General features: G+C 35.4%; 1 protein-coding gene across 3 annotated transcripts in view; it reads right to left on the bottom strand.

Moving 5' to 3' along the window:
- The window catches only part of Dis3l2 (Dis3 like 3'-5' exoribonuclease 2), a 592,606-nt gene that overhangs the window by 204,919 nt on the left and 371,557 nt on the right, over positions 1 to 16,130 (bottom strand). For all 3 annotated transcript variants that reach the window (XM_090392002.1, XM_090392000.1, XM_090392001.1), the window contains exon 13: positions 7,611 to 7,787. In XM_090392002.1, coding sequence (XP_090248128.1) covers positions 7,611 to 7,787 — 177 coding nt within the window. The remainder of the gene's footprint in view (positions 1 to 7,610; positions 7,788 to 16,130) is intronic.

Raw genomic sequence — 16,130 nt, 5'->3', positions numbered from 1 at the left:
GCTCACAGAAGCACTATACACTTATGTTTCATAATTTATTAGAGTACGGTTCAGTATACAGTAATTTTATGTTATAATTTGTATGTTGTATACTTTCACTATAAACAAAGAGTAAAATTAGTTAAAAACATTACAAAACAGACATCTACACATTCTAGCATTTGAGCATGTTACCTGTTTTTTCTGATTTCTGACTTATGACCTTTTTTTGACTTATAACTATCACCAAAATGGAACCCTATTATGAGTTGAGGACTGAGTGCAAACATATATAGAGTGGCAGTTTATTAGATACACCACATCAATCATGGAATCCACTGCTTTGTAAAAATGTCATATTGCATGCAGGAAAGGTAATGCCAGATGTGCCAGTGTGTGCATCAGAGAATATGCAACCCAACTGGGATATTTATATGTAATAGTGTCTAAAGTGCATCAGGAATGATCTAAGACCCAGAAGATATCCAAACAAATGGAAATCCTATGGACAGAAAGGGCTTCTTGATGTGCAAAACTAATGGAGTTTACAAGAATTGTGTAACCCACAGGTGCATGAACTCAGCTTACTGGCTGTCTGATACATTAATCACACAAATAGATGTGAAGTTCCATATTATATGCGTATTACAGAACTAGCATAACAGCATTTATATTACAGAGCAGCACGATGAATACGTTCATTTTTTGACTATGAATGAAAGTAAAATATACACATGGGATGTACGCACCAAGTACATCAAAAAAAAAAAAAAAAAAAAAAGCCAGAGACATTAACATGGAATTAGCCACTTCACACCTACAGAAAGCAAGGTGGTGGTTCACTATGCAGAGAAAGTTACCTATTGCCTTGGAATCCAATAATCATGGTCCTTTGTTACAGCTCACAACTTTCTTCCCTTCCATGCTCTAACTGTTTTACTTTCACTCATCCAAACAGCAGTATTACCCATACACAAAGCAAACCCATTAATATCATTCTTCTTCTTCTTCTCAAATCTGGCACATAAAACTATGAAAAATTATCCCAATACAATACAAAGAGTAGATCACTTGGAGTGACCTCTAGTCTTTCATCAATAAAAACAAATAATTATAATAATAAAATTAACAAAAAAATCCTGAATAGACTGGAAATCAGCAAGATTTGTAATGCTGCTTTCATCCTATAAATGTGCAAAAAATACATGTCCTGTAATTAATTCTAAATCATTGTTGAAACTTTCCAATTTATTTAGCATCTATCCTACAACTGGAAATAAAATCAATCAGTCAAAAAAAGTGATTAAAAGGCGGGCATTGTTTATTGTCCTATTGCACTCATTTTGTTTCTCTCAATAATCATGGAGAAAGTCATCATCAGCCCACCAGTAATCTTAAATACAAGAGCCTGTATTTAAGTTTTGTAAATCTGGAAAAGGTAAATGACAAGGCACCAAGAGAAAAGCTGATACAACAGATACAACATAATCAATTCCTTATATGCATCCTTGTGGGAGGAGTGAGGGGTAAGGAGTATTATGATAGAACAGCATGAACAAATTAGTTCATGCTATTAACAATTTTCCTCCAAATTAATCTGTTATCTGTCAAGGCTCCAATATAATCAAGACCTTATATTTCTGTTACAAGGGTGGTCTGAAAAGTTCTCTGCCTAACAATGAAAAAACAAATTTACAATTACAAAATTATTTTTATTTTCCAACATAATCTCCCTTAAGACTAATACATTTATTCCAGCGATGCCTCAAAGCTACTATCCCATCCCTGTAGTGGTTCTCAGTAAGATTTGCAAAATACCCCTCTACAGCTGCAATCACCTCTTGATTCGAAGAAAAATGCTGACCAGCGAGGAAGAGTTTAGTTTTGGGAAGAGATAGAAGTCAGAGGGAGCCAAATCTGGGGAATAGGGTGGATGTTCCAGCAATTCGTAGTGCAGATCCGTTAATTTTCCCATTGCCAAAACACCTTTGTGGGCAAGTGCATTGTCCTGATGAACGATGATTTTTTTCTTCTGCAGACTGGGTCTTTTCTCACAAATTTTTTTGTCTAGTCTGATTAAAAGATCAGAATAATATTCCCCGGTTATTGTTTTACTCTTTTCAAGATAATTAATAAACAAAATGCCTTTAGTATCCCAAAACACCAATGCAATGACCTTTCCTGCTGATGGAACCAACTTTGTCTTCTTTGGCTCTGAACAAACGGCTTCTGTCCACTGTTTTGACTGCTGTTTGGATTCTGCAGTGTAATGGTGAATCCAAGTCTCATCCATAGTAATAAATCAATGCACAAAATTAGTTTTATTCTTGTTAAAATGCTCCAAGCACTGTTCAGAGATTTTCATGCTAGTGCGTTTTTGATCTGCATTATGGGAGATACTGAGATCGGAGTGATGTTAGTTTGGTCCACCTTTGCTACAAGTTGCTGTACTACCTTACCTCAATCGTGAAGATATTTTCAGGTGCAAACTTTGTTTGCTCATACTTGGATAAAGGATTAAACTAAATTTATTATAGTCTAACCAAGTGAAAAATAAACTTTCAACATCTTTCTCTAAATCCAGAGTAATTTAATAATAAGGTGGCACATCTTTTGGCAACTCCTTTAGGTAAAGATGACCTCTCCATTGCTTCTGCTTTGGTATCTCCACTTCTGAGCGTGACTCCCACTGATGGGACCTCAATAAAGGTCGAAACCGGTGCGGCTCTGGCTCTGATTGAGAGGCTCTGTTTGGGGGTAGGTTTTTGCCTGTCTCTGAGTGGGGCCACCACTGAGATTATGGCTCTGCTTGGTGGTGGGGTGAACCTGCCACTGGATAGAGCAAATGCTGAGAAGTTCTTCTCAGTGATGGGGTGAGCCAGTCATTGAGTGGAACAATGCTTAGTTGGGTGATCTTTCAGGATTGTCTTGTTTTTAGAGCACGCTTCACCTATACAAAGGTCGAAAGGTCAGGTAGTGGCCCTTCCCTTAATGCATAACATTATACATATCCGCAAGGAGATGTGTTTTGCATTATGGGAGATACTGAGATAGGAGTGACGTTAGCTTGGTCCACCTTTGCTATGAGTTGTACTACCTTACTTCACTCCTGAAGATATTTTCAAGTGCAAACTTTGTTTGCTCATACTTGGATAAAGGATTAAACTAAATTTATTATAGTCTAACCAAGTGAAAAATAAACTTTCGATACAGACAATACTTTTGCTTCAGACAACTGCATAAAACAAATTACTTGGTCGAGGCCAAGAACTTTTCAGACCACCCTCATATGTACCCTCAAAGGATACATAACGAAACGTTAGAACTGAAAGAGGTACAAGAAGTTGGTTTGATGTTAAATCAGGTGAGACAAAGTTGCACATTATCTGTTATTTGTTATCTGTATATATCACATGATGAAAAAGAGTGGCATTAGGCCTGATATCAAAATTTGAGATATTAACCTTAACTCTTTACTTGATGCAGATGACGTTATACTCGTAAATATATCCAGCACAAGTCTGCAGGATTTGCTGACTAAATTGAATAACTGCTGTAATAAATTTGGTATAAAAATCAGTAATAGATAGATAAAGACAATGAAAATATGTAGAAACATCAAAAACATCAACTATATTCTGAATGGAGAACCTATAGAACAAGTAAAACATCTCAGATATTTAAACACAATTTTTAGTGAAGATGGTAAATTAAATATGAAACAGACAACAGAATTAGCAAAGCTGGTGTAGTAGGAAGTCAACTAAATAAATTTATGTGGAAAATACACAAGACAGTGTTCAAACCAATTTTAATTTATGGATCTGAGAGTTGGGTTAGAAATAAAACACTTGATCAAAGGATTGGAGGCCACAGATATAACAGTTGTGAGAAAGATTAAGAGAGTGAACAGATGGTATCAATCTTAGTATCATATTAAAATGAGAATATTAGGAAAACTCGAGACTGTTAGCATTCAAGAATGTGTTAGCAGAGCTAATCTTAGGAGGTGTATTGGTCACTTAAATATATAACAGAATAGAATAATAAAGATCAACAAAACAAATAAGAAAAACAAAAAGTTGAGGAGAAAATTATGTATGGAGACTCAATAATCAGGGTAGGATTTAACGAAAGTATGAAAAATCGTGTTTTTTGGGAGCAAAAATTCAAGATATTAGCCATGCCATCCGGATGCAAACAGCTAAGTTAAAGGAAATATCATTTCCTTTGACTTGTCTGGTTGGTACCAATGATTTGAGAGGTGAGAAGTATTCTATGAGGGAGGATGTAAAGGAGTTGCTAGAAGAGGCAAAATGATGAGGAGGGCATTGACAGCCAATAAGTCTATACATAAATTGTACAAAAGGAATGATGTAGAATTTGCGGTCTCTGTTTGATGGGAAGAAGGATTTGTACAATGTGGATGGACTGTATCTGAATGGTTTTGATGTTATGGCAACCTCACCCATGAAGCGAGTGAGTGTGAGAATGACCAAGTGAGGAATCTAATCTCTCAAGCAAAAATGTTGGATAGGGTAGTCAATTCAGAAAGTAAAAGTGGGTGGGGGAATAAAGGGATGTTGCTGTCTCTATATACTAATGCCAGAAGAATCAGGAACAAGAAGGAGGAATTTTTGGCATTGGTTATGGCAACCTCACCAAAAGTTATAGGCATTAGTGAGACTTGGCTAATAGCAGTAGTAGTAGTTACAGGGATTGAATGAGAAGAGTTTAGTATTTTAAGGGAATATAGAGAAGAGGATGGAGGGAGGAGTACTGCTGATGATAGCAGCTGAATTGCAACCAAAAAGAATAGGAGACAGGTGGAAGGGTGGTTGTTCAGTTGAAGCAATCTGGTGTGAGATCAAGACCAATAAGACAAAATATACAGTTGGTTATTGCTATAGACTAGGGAGTTCCACAGATGATCTGGAAGACATGAATCGCCAAAATAGTACGAGTACAGGTCAAGTGATTATGATCATTCGATCTGTACTCATTAAAGTCCCCCATAATAATTATTATGGAGGACTTTAACTATGGAGATATAGACTGGAAGGAAGAAAGATCACATGGCAGGAAGGAAAAAAAATTTATACACCTGCTGAGGGATAATTATTTAAGACAGCATGTGATGGAAGGGACTAGGGGTGTGAGAGTACTGGACCTGGTCACAGGATCAGAAGAGCTATCCTGACAACACTGCTTCCAATAGGTAAAAGTAACCATGCAGTCTTGACTTGGGAAATTGTAAAAATTTCCCAAGGAGGAATATTCTATCAAGAAGGGGTATTTGTGGAACTACAAGGCAGGTAATTATAACACGCTTAGGAAAATGCTTAAATCTGTACCATGGCATTTAAAACACTGCAGGATAAGGATTAGAAGCTTAATCGAGTGAAAAGGCAGTAGAAAAGGACTAAAAATAGTATTTAATTCTTCCAATATTTTGTCTCTCAGTTACGTTGTTAGGAGACTTGTAACATACACACAAAGGCAGCACAAAACTAGGTGAAACATGTAGACAAAAGACTAGAGTCCTAACTAGGTGGGACCCATCTATGAATGTCTGTCAGCAGCCCATGATGTAAACTGGATCTCATAGTATTAGTGTTTCCCATATTTTGGAAAGTTTTATGCATCCATATTTATTCCAATTAGGTTAATTTTTAAGAGCAGCAACAGATTCTAAAAATAGTCTTTCTCTTCTAAATTTACTGTGATGAATCATGGATTTTTTTTTTCCAATTGATTCTGTAAGCTGTATCCAAAGCATGGTCAGCAAGGCCAGATTGACCATAGTCATGACTGCAGATGTATTTTTTATGTTCTTCCATGTGGATGGCAGCTGATCTTCTTGTCTGTCCATAGTAGGCCTACTTGCAGGAACAAGAAATTCTATATACACCTGGACTGAGGGAAAAGAAAGTTTGTATTTAGTGGAGCAGATAAGGGTAGTTAGTTTTAAGTGGGGCTTGAAAATAGTGCAAAGATTGTATTTATTTAAGATCGTGGCTATTTATGATAAAATGACCTATCATAAAAAAAGTAAAATTAATAATTATTATTATTTTTAATTTTTTTATTATTCTGTTAACTGTGACTACCATAAAACTAACTTGCCTATTAAAAGCAATGGATTTAAAGTAGAGAATAACTGGGTTTCATTGGCCATAAAAATAATTACAGGCTTCTTCTAGGCCAAAAAAAGTAAAATGAAAAAGTAAAAAAGTAGTAAAATCAGTAACCATAAACTAAAACACTACTAAGCTAAGCTTGCAGGAACTGTTACAGTATAAATAATGGAAATATGTGAGAGTATGGAAGTGGTATGATTCAACTGTTATCTAACATTGTTTGCAGGTGGTTTGCTGAAAAGCTGAAATCCAGACATCTAAAAGAATCTAATGAGAGATTTCCAAATGTTGCACAGGATCATTTCTAGGTTCTTATTAAGTGTGCTCTGTAAGAAGAGGACCATAGTTGAGTCTTTTTTCTTATAAGAGGTGAAGTTGTCTTCTAAGTAGAGCATAGAGCTTTTGTTCCAATCATTGTATGGTGTATGTGAGAAAAATGAATGAAAAGAACAGAGAATTCTGTAAACCCCAGGATATTTGTAGAAGGGTTATAGCCTTTAGGAGAGCTGGACAGACACACATATAGTAAGAATAGATTTATATGCCACCCTAATATCATAATTAATGAATAACTATAAATTCTACTCCAGCAACTAACTCACAATGGGTATTAAAAAAAAAAAAAAAAAAAAAAAAAAAAAAAAAAAAAAAAAAAACTCACTCAGAAACTGTCCTCTTTTCACAAGGTACACTTAATCCATGCTTAATGACAAAGAATGATCCTATGTGACATTTGGGAATCTTTTACTACATCCTTCTAAATGCCAGATTTCAACTTTTCAGCAAACCACCTTCAAACATGCTTTTGCATATTTCCATCATTTATACTGTAACATTTCCTATAAGCTTTGCTTACTAGCATTTTTTTTTAGTTTATGGTTACTAATTTTATATTTTTTTTTGTATGTGTGTGTGTGTATTTACCTGGAAGAAGCCACATAGTTTTTTAGTGGCAGAACTATTAAGTCAATTAATTGCTGTAGTTATTTTTACAATCAACAAAACTCCGTTACCCTGTGCTTGAAAGTCACCTATCAAACACAACCGATTTAAAAATCCCCTACCCACACCCAAGTGAAAAAAAGCTTGTGCACCCCTTGGTGCAGTTTAATGGACAGAAAACTGCAATTTGGGGCAACTGTAGAATGGGAGAATCTGTATGGGCTAGCAATTCCTCTGGTGGAGTGTATACCCCCAATGGCTAAAAGGGATACTACTATTTGCTATTACATAGATATAAATAATACACTGTCACTAGTGAATATTACTTAAAAATCATAACCATACAAAGTAATTCTCGTAGAAAGGCTTATAAATTGGTTGCACATGATTACTAAATAACTTATGGAATTCACAACGTATATGTGTTGTGACTTCCTTAAGTTATTTAGTAACCATACAAAGTAAACATGTATGAATATGTTTATGTGTAACCACATATCCAACAGTGTACCTTCTTCCATGCATAAAAATGAAAGAAAAATTTTATACCTGAGCAAACTCATAAGTCAGTTTCATGCATGATTTTATCACAGAATGTCCAAACCATTCACTCAGTATTGCACCATCTGGAGTAATATGCCAAACTACAGAAAATGTAAGTTTATCTTCTCCAGGATTCAAACTACACAATTTCTCACAGAGTATTCTAGGCAACATGGGAACAACCTGAAATACAATAGTGTGAATTTAAATGGCAATACAAATAACAAACTTTTAATCAACTAAGGAAACAAAAATTTCTTCATCTTTCAATTTTAATCTTAACTTAACTCATCAAAATAAATGGTGCAAGTATATTCACTCCTTCAAACCAGCAGCTTAAAAATCTGACATCCTTATTTTCATTTAAAATTTCTGCAACTTATCAACAATACTTAAAATTAAACAAGGTAGAAACAAGATATTTAACTCTATAAATCAATCACAGTCCATCTTCAGTGCAACCATCAGAGGAAACTAATTTAAACAAGAAAGAATGTTTAATAACTAGCTAACCATTCAAGGTAGGTATTGCATGCTAGAGAAAACAAAAATAATAAAAATAACTGAAGTAACAGTTAGACTTAACAGAAAGATTAGTAAATTCAAAACATTAACATCTGTTCCTGGTAAAGACCTCCAGAACTTTTGACATGGAAAAATCACCATTCCAAATTTAGGCAGATATAGTTAGGTTACTAATTACTTTTTCTTTTCTTTTTTTTGAAGGAATGTTGGTGATCAAACAGAGTTTTGTGGATGAGCTGTTCATAAACTTATGTATTTTGTGTTGACACCATGAGCTAGTTCAGACTTCTTATATTCATCAACAATGAATGTAGTTTTGGTGCTCACTAATCCTTTTCATGATTTCTGATCAAAATACAGAAAGAGCTGATACTCACAGAGAACACAATAAACTTAAAGACAGAGATGAGAATTTATCCTTGATGGTGAACAGAAAACTTTTTTTTACAGGGTGCAGACATAGAAGTAAGATGAAACTTTCTCATAATCTTGTGACCTACTTGGAAATGCTTGATGTGTATGATGAAACAGGAATCCTTCTCTACACCCTGTAATTCCAGTAAGTTGTCCCATAGGAATCAATTTATTGGAGATTAAAAAGTTTATATCAAAGATGGGTTACATCCACTCTCTGACCACCAGGTGGTGGGTTCAAATCCTGCTGTGGGCATGGATGTTTATAAAAGCTGAAAGCCTTCTTTAAACAAGTGTGTATAGCTCTTTGATTTTATAAGGCTTCTCTTTATTAAAAAAAAAAAAAATTACCAAAACATTAGCATCAGGGTGAGTTAAGGATTAAATAATCCAATATCCTGCTATAAAGACCAATATGGGATTCCCTCCCCCTTCCAAGCAATTTCAAGTCTCTAATAAAAGCAGAGTGGTTGTTGTCCAATGGGCAATGTAAATGTCAAATGTCTACCAACTAAAAACTTACCATCATCTACCACCTGATGGAGAGATTTCATACCATGTTTGGTGTGAGCTATACTGAGTTACATTTTAACAATGCTGTATTTCTGGGAAGGATGATACCATGAGTCATTTTTAGTATTGTCCTTCTCAGAAATACAGTAAAAGTTGGTTTCTGGTGAAATGAGCTGAAAAGTGAGTGAGAAGAAGGGTGAAATGACAAGCCATGTCAACTTTCTTCTCCTACACTTCGTGCACAACATTCTACATAACATTTATGATCTCTCAGGTGATGATGCCCAAAAACTAAGATCTGAAGTGGATTAGGTTTTGTAAATGCCAAGCTTCCTCTGAATTCTTTACTAAATGATGTCATCAGCCATGATAGAAATACTGCTTTTTTTTTTTCCTTTTTTAAAAAAGCCACATACTTTGGGACAATTACTGGTTTCATAAACCTACAGTATAACAGCTTGGGTGGACCTATTGATTGAGTAAATCTAAAAGTATGCTCTAGGGATAACAGGGGACTTTTTTCTAGCTACTCCAGACCTCAAAAAAAGAGGGTGTTTCCCATATACTGGCAATAACATTCATCTGCAACCTAGATGCAACTGATCAAACTAAGTTTTATATCTCAACCATTCATCTGCTAGAAAATGAAAGTTAAAAGTTTTTAAATTTAATTTTCTCAGCAAGTGAATGGTAAAAGCTTGACAGCTCACTCATATTATGGTTCAGTTTCAACTGAACTGAACCATGCTACGCTAGCTAAAACTTTTCAGTTATTATTGCAAGACCTTCTTCCTGACATAACAAAGATCTGGCTGCAAATGCATTGATGTTCCAGCATTGATGTTGCAGGGGGTGTGTCAAACTGGTGGCTTTGCAGGCTGCATGTGGCCAACGATGCCTCAAGGAAAGATTTAAAAAAGATGATTGCTTTTTATAATAAAACAAATACCGTATTTACTCGAATATAACTCACAATCGCATATCACTCGCACCCCTGATTTTACTTTACGTAAAAAAAAAAATTTTTTTTTAAAGTTTTGCGTATACATCGCACAAGAAAATAAAATTTAATCACTTTCATGTTGGGGCGATAACTCGATCACCGAGGTAAACAACATGGTCTCCCCCAACTGCCACTATATTGCAGATGCAAGAAAAACAAGTAGTTTTATTGTACCAGTGAATAAAGTACAGAGACATTTGCTGTCTGTGTAATATATTTCTCAACATGTGTAATATATTTCTTTAGTACAATCAGAGACAACTGGGATAAAAATGGGACTAACTAATGAATCACATGTCTCCTTCCACATCAACCATGCTGTTTAGACTCAAGCAAAACCATATGTTGCACCGGCAAACACAGTATCTAACTTAAAACTATTGTTTTTAGTTACGTGTGTGTGAGTGTGCCCACTAACTCAAATGCAAATGCAAAGCAGTAATAAAATTAATTTCGATTTAATTTGGTTAAATGCCATCTATTGTAAATATTAATAAAAAAAATCAGCTAACACCTTTTATTCCAATAATATTAATATAATAAAAATATTCTTTATTTTTTTTAGTTGTCATAATCATTATACTATTATTTTATGTGTCTTGTAATGACTTAGAATAAATAAAATTTTTGTTATTAATTTTCCATTATACTTATTCTTTCACTTCCCTTCAATTCTAAATAGTGCAGCTTTTCTTAGTTGAAAATTTTTGTGGCCCACTTGAGATACAGTTTTATGGCAAATAGTCTGCAGTCCAACTGAATTTGATACTCCTGCCTTAATGCATAGCATTATACAGGTCTGCAAGGAGATGTGCTTTGCATTATGGGAGATACTAAGAAAAGTGATGAGAGCTTGGTCCACCTTTACCACGAGTTGCCTCAGTTCCTGAAGATACTTCAGGTGCAAACTTTGTTTGCTTACACTTGGATAAAGGATTAAACTAAATTTATTACTGAAGTAGAAGAGATTAGTACTGAAAGTTGTGAAACCCAAAGCACTGGAGTGAATGGAGTTCTGGGGTTGAAATAATGATGAAAGAAATGTGAAAGAGAGTATAAATGATGGGTGATTGAAAGTAGTAGTAAGATAGCATCTGTGAAAGTTGTAGTGGAAGAAGTTCAGTAGAACATAGAAGACCTGAATAGAGAAATAGCTTGCTTGCATGCAGTCCTTTACAAGACAAAGCCCAAGATTGAAATATTGCAGAAACAGCAAGAGATTAGTCAAACTATGAACAGAAAAAAAGCAACAGGTCCAAAGCCAAAAAGAAAATTGAAAGAATAAATGAGAAAAAGAGCTTAAACAGATAATTTTTTATGGTGATTCCATGGAAATGGGAGCACTTCACAAAAGTACTACAAAATCTTGTTTCCCTGGTGCAAAAATTAATAATATTAGTAATGCTGTCAGAATGCAGAAAGGAATGGCAAAAGAATTGATTGCTTTGGTTCGAACCAATGACCTGAGAGGTGAGAAGTAATGTATGAGGGAGAATGTGAAAGTTTATGGAAAATGTGAAGTGAAAAAGTATGTGAACGAACAAAAATTGAGAAATTTACTCTCTCAGGCAACAAATACTGAATGGGGTAGTCACTTTGGTATGTAAAGGTGGTTGAGGGGGCTTAAGAGGATGCTACAGTTTCTATATACTAATGCTAGAAGCACCAGAAACATGAGGGAGGAATTTTTGATGTTGCTTAATAGAACCTCATGAAACATTATAGGCATCAGTGAGACTTGGTTAACAGCAGATGATCTAGTTACAGGGATAGAATATGACCGGATTTAGTATTTTTGGGGAGGACAGAGTAAATGGAACAGTAGTTTTGTTTCTGCAAAAGTAGGAGTTTCATGCAGATGGCAGTTCTTTTGAGTCAATCTGGTGTGAGATCGAGACCAATAGCAGAAAATATAAAATCGTTTGCTGCTATAGGCCAAGTGGATCCCAGGGATGATGTGGAAGACATTCATCAGCATATCACATGGTAGGAAGGAAATGAAACTTATTCACCTCCTGAGAGATAATCACTTGAAGCAGAATGTGATAGAAGACACTCAGGTTATGTAAGTGATGAATCTTGCTCCAGGATCATCTATTGCCATCTATGGTCAAGACTGAGAACTTTTCAGACCACCCTCATAAGTCTCTGGCAGGTTCCCAGGAGAATGGAAGGAGTGCAAAATAATTCTTTTGTATAAAGGTGGATCTAAGTCTGTGGAAGCAAATTATAAACAAATTATATCTTGAGTGATGGTAAAAGTACTGGAAAAGTTGGTCAAAAAGAGAATTGAGAAATGAATTGATAATAATAGGATACTCTATGAGGGGCAGCATGGCTCTGTGAAGGGTTGGTCACAGTAATCTGCTAACTTTTTATAATAGGGTGAGAGCTGAGTTGAATAAAGAGAATGTTTTACACAGTGATACTTAGGATTCTGCAAAAGCATTTAACAGGATACCAGATGGAACTTTGTCATGGAAACTACAACAAATGGAGATGAATATGACGCTGATTATGCGGATAAGAGGATGGCTGATAACAGATACCAAAAAAGTAATATGTGGAAAAGCAGATTTCAGGAAAAGGAATGTGACTAGTGGTGTGATTCAGGGCTCTGCGCTTGGATCACTGCTGTTTGTATATAATGATATAGGAAATAATTTGAATGGAGATATTCAGTTGTTTGATGATGGTGCAAAGTTGGAAAGTGTAATAGTTAATCAAAGTGGTGTAGAAATCTTGCACGATGATTTCGAAAGGCTGACAGAATGGGCAAAACATAATGAATGTCAATTTAATCTGAAAAAGTGTAAAGTTAAATAGTTTTGGATACAAAGATTACAAACTATGTATTGTATTGGATTGAGAGAACTCCAGGAAACTGATGAAACCAGGGATTTTGAGGGTGGTAGTAGGTAAATAGAGAGTTGAAGTTTAGAGGGCATATTGAGATAAAGTAGTCAGGGTAGCTCATAGGATTACCTGGTTATTGAAGAATACACTAACTGGCAGAGATAAAGGAGTTAATCATTCATCTTTAAAAAGTGCCTTGATAATCATATCTGGATTATTGTGCTCAGGTCTGGCCACCTGGATTTCTTGGGGATGTGGAAGTGATGGAAAGGATTCAGAGATGAGCAACCAATATGGTGAGTGGCCTGTGGAACGTTCTCTATGAGAAGATAATGAGGGTGTGTGGAAAGTTGATAGATATGATAGAAACATTTAAGTTATTTAAAAGCTTTTACAGAATTGATGCATCAGAAATGTTTCAGCACCTAGCCAGAGTGGGGACAGAATAAGAGGTCATCTCTGGAAGTTGGGTAAAAGTGTGGTAAGCAAGTGCATGAGGACTAGATTTTTCACTTGGAGAGAGGTGAATAAATGTAATAGGTTGCTTGAGTAAGTAGTGAATGTTTTGTTTGTTAATGGTTTCAAGGACAGGTATAATAGATACTGTGTTGATAGTTTGGGCCTCCCCCCAATGATTCTTAGGCTCCATGGAGGGCGAATCAGTTGATAAGGGTAGCAAAATTGAAGCATTTAGCTAATGGAAAAATCATGGGTATTTTTTCAATATGCAGCCAGCAGAAGAAAGAATGTTTATGGAAGGGTAACACTGGTTGGTGAAAATGGTAAAATGATATCCACTGAAGAGTATATAGCTGAGATATTGAGCAGTTCAAAAAGGTATTTCATTTTGTGAATGTGACATTATTCAGAGTTTGTGTGTAGTGGAAAGGAAGGAGGAGAGACTGAATGTGAGTGACAAGAGGTATATGGGGAAACTGAGTAAACTTGATGTTAACAAGGCTGTGGGATTTGATGTGATGTGATGTATTTTGATGGAATTTGCCAGGGAGTTGACATTTGCCTTGACATACTTGTTTAATATAAGTCTTTGCACTAGGTCAAGTTCTCAAGGAGCAGAAGGAAGGCAAGACTCACGCAAATTTGAAACGTGAGTCTTGTCATTTCCTGTACTTCATACAGGAAATGACAAGACTCACGCTTCAAATTTTAGGTCAATCTGTGTGTCAGGTGTTGTGGTTAAAGTGTTGGGGAGGTTAGTGAGACAAAGATCCAGAATTGTGTTGACAACAAAGCATTCTCTTTGAAAGACAATATGGATTTGCTAATGAAAAGTCATGTTTCAGTCATCTTCTTACTTATTACAATAAGGTGACAGGTGCAATGGACAAGTGGAATCCACACACACAGCGGTATACTCAGATTTTGAAAAGGATTTTGATAAACTACCACATGATGAGTTGCAGTTAAAGTGGAATAGATTTGGAGGGGGGGGGGGATTATAGATTAGCATGTTGGATTGGAGATTGACTATGTAATAGGTAAGAGCAAGTTTTGTATGGGGAAGCAATATCTTGGAAGAGAAAAGTCACTAGTGGTGTTCCTCAAGGATATGTTTAACTTGTTTGTTAACGATACTGGGGAGGTTTGAATGGGGATAATCAGTTGTTTACAGATGATACAAGAGGACTCAAATAGACTGAGTGAATGGGCATGAGGTACCAGTTCAATGTTGCAAAGTATGTAAGGTTTTAAAAATTGGAAAACAAAGATTGGATGAAGAGTATACCATTAGTGGGGATACATTGGATGAGGTGGAGGAAATAAGAGATCTTCGGAGTGATGGTGAATAGGGACTTAAAATTTAGAGGAACATTGCTAAAACTGCAAGGACAGCACAACAAATTCTGGCAATGATGTGGAGGACACACACTTGTGGAAGTAAGGCAATTATGCTGATGACAGTTTCGATATCAAAATACAATGATGTAAAAACAAATTCAGGAGACTTGTATAACACAGCTGAAATGGATGGCCTTAAAATAAATATGACTAAACAAAAGTACTTAAACAGAAAATGCCACAAAGAAATCAAAATCAATCTGCATGCTATAGCAGAAATTAAAAATTTACATACTTGGGAGCAAATGTAGATACTGAAGGTGAAACTTACAGGGATATAATGTAAAGACTGACAAAAACTAATACTGCTTTCAGAAAATTAAATATATAGAAATCTTTAAAATATCATAATAAAACCAAAATAGACTTTAAATAGCAGTATCAAGGCTATATTATTATATGGATCAGAGGCATGGAAGCTAACCAAAAACAGGAAGCTAAATTAAATAGTTTTCAAATCAAACATCTTTGGCTTCAACATAAAACAAATGTAACAACATAAAACAACATAAAACAAATGATGCTTTATATAAGCTGACTGAGCAAAAAAGCATCATCAATAAAATAAAATAAAAAAAAATGCAGATGGAAATGGACTGGAAACATACTAATACTGGACAGCAGAGAGAGAGAGAGAGAGATTCCTAAAACGGCTTTGACATGGATCACAGAAGGAAAAACAGAAAAAGGGAAGGTCTAAACTAACTTGGCAGAGAATGACAGAAAAGGAAAGAATGGCTGGCTGGAAGAGTGGAGAGAAACTGAACTGGTGGCTCAGGACAGAGGTATCTGGTAGAAATTATCTTGGCCTCATGTGCCATGAGACACAAAAAAGATAGGTAAGCATGATGAGCTGTGAGTGTGCATGCATGTGTGTGACAAAGGAACCTTCCAAGATAAGTCTTTGATCCCACGATGGTTGGAAGTTAATAATAATAATAATCCAGAAAATGTAACAAATGATCCCTTTCTTACAGCAGATCAATAACTTTCAATCCCAAACCAAACTCATCATGAAATAAAGATGGAAACCTAGCCTTCTCAGACATTTTGCTCTCGGACAACTATCCCATTACAAATTGATCTTTACTAGTAGATATGCTGTTCAAAGGCCATTATAGATAATACAATTCTGTTTATGATATATCCGCATCCCCAACTCAAAAAAAAAAAGGCATCACCAAAGCCTACTCCACAGAGATTACTTCATTTGTTCCTCCACTGCTAACCTAAACAAAAATTATGCATACCAAATTCAATCATACAATTAAATGGGCTTAATCCCAAGATAATTCACCGAATGATGAACACCTATAATCCAATACTGAAGGTAAGATTCCTATCTCCTACATCCA

The sequence above is a fragment of the Typopeltis vanoorti genome, chromosome 4 (genome assembly GCF_054136105.1).
Source record: "Typopeltis vanoorti isolate ZY-2024b chromosome 4, IOZ_Tvanoo_1.0, whole genome shotgun sequence".
Lineage (NCBI taxonomy): Eukaryota > Metazoa > Arthropoda > Arachnida > Uropygi > Thelyphonidae > Typopeltis > Typopeltis vanoorti.
This window is presented reverse-complemented; position numbering and strand designations above follow the sequence as displayed.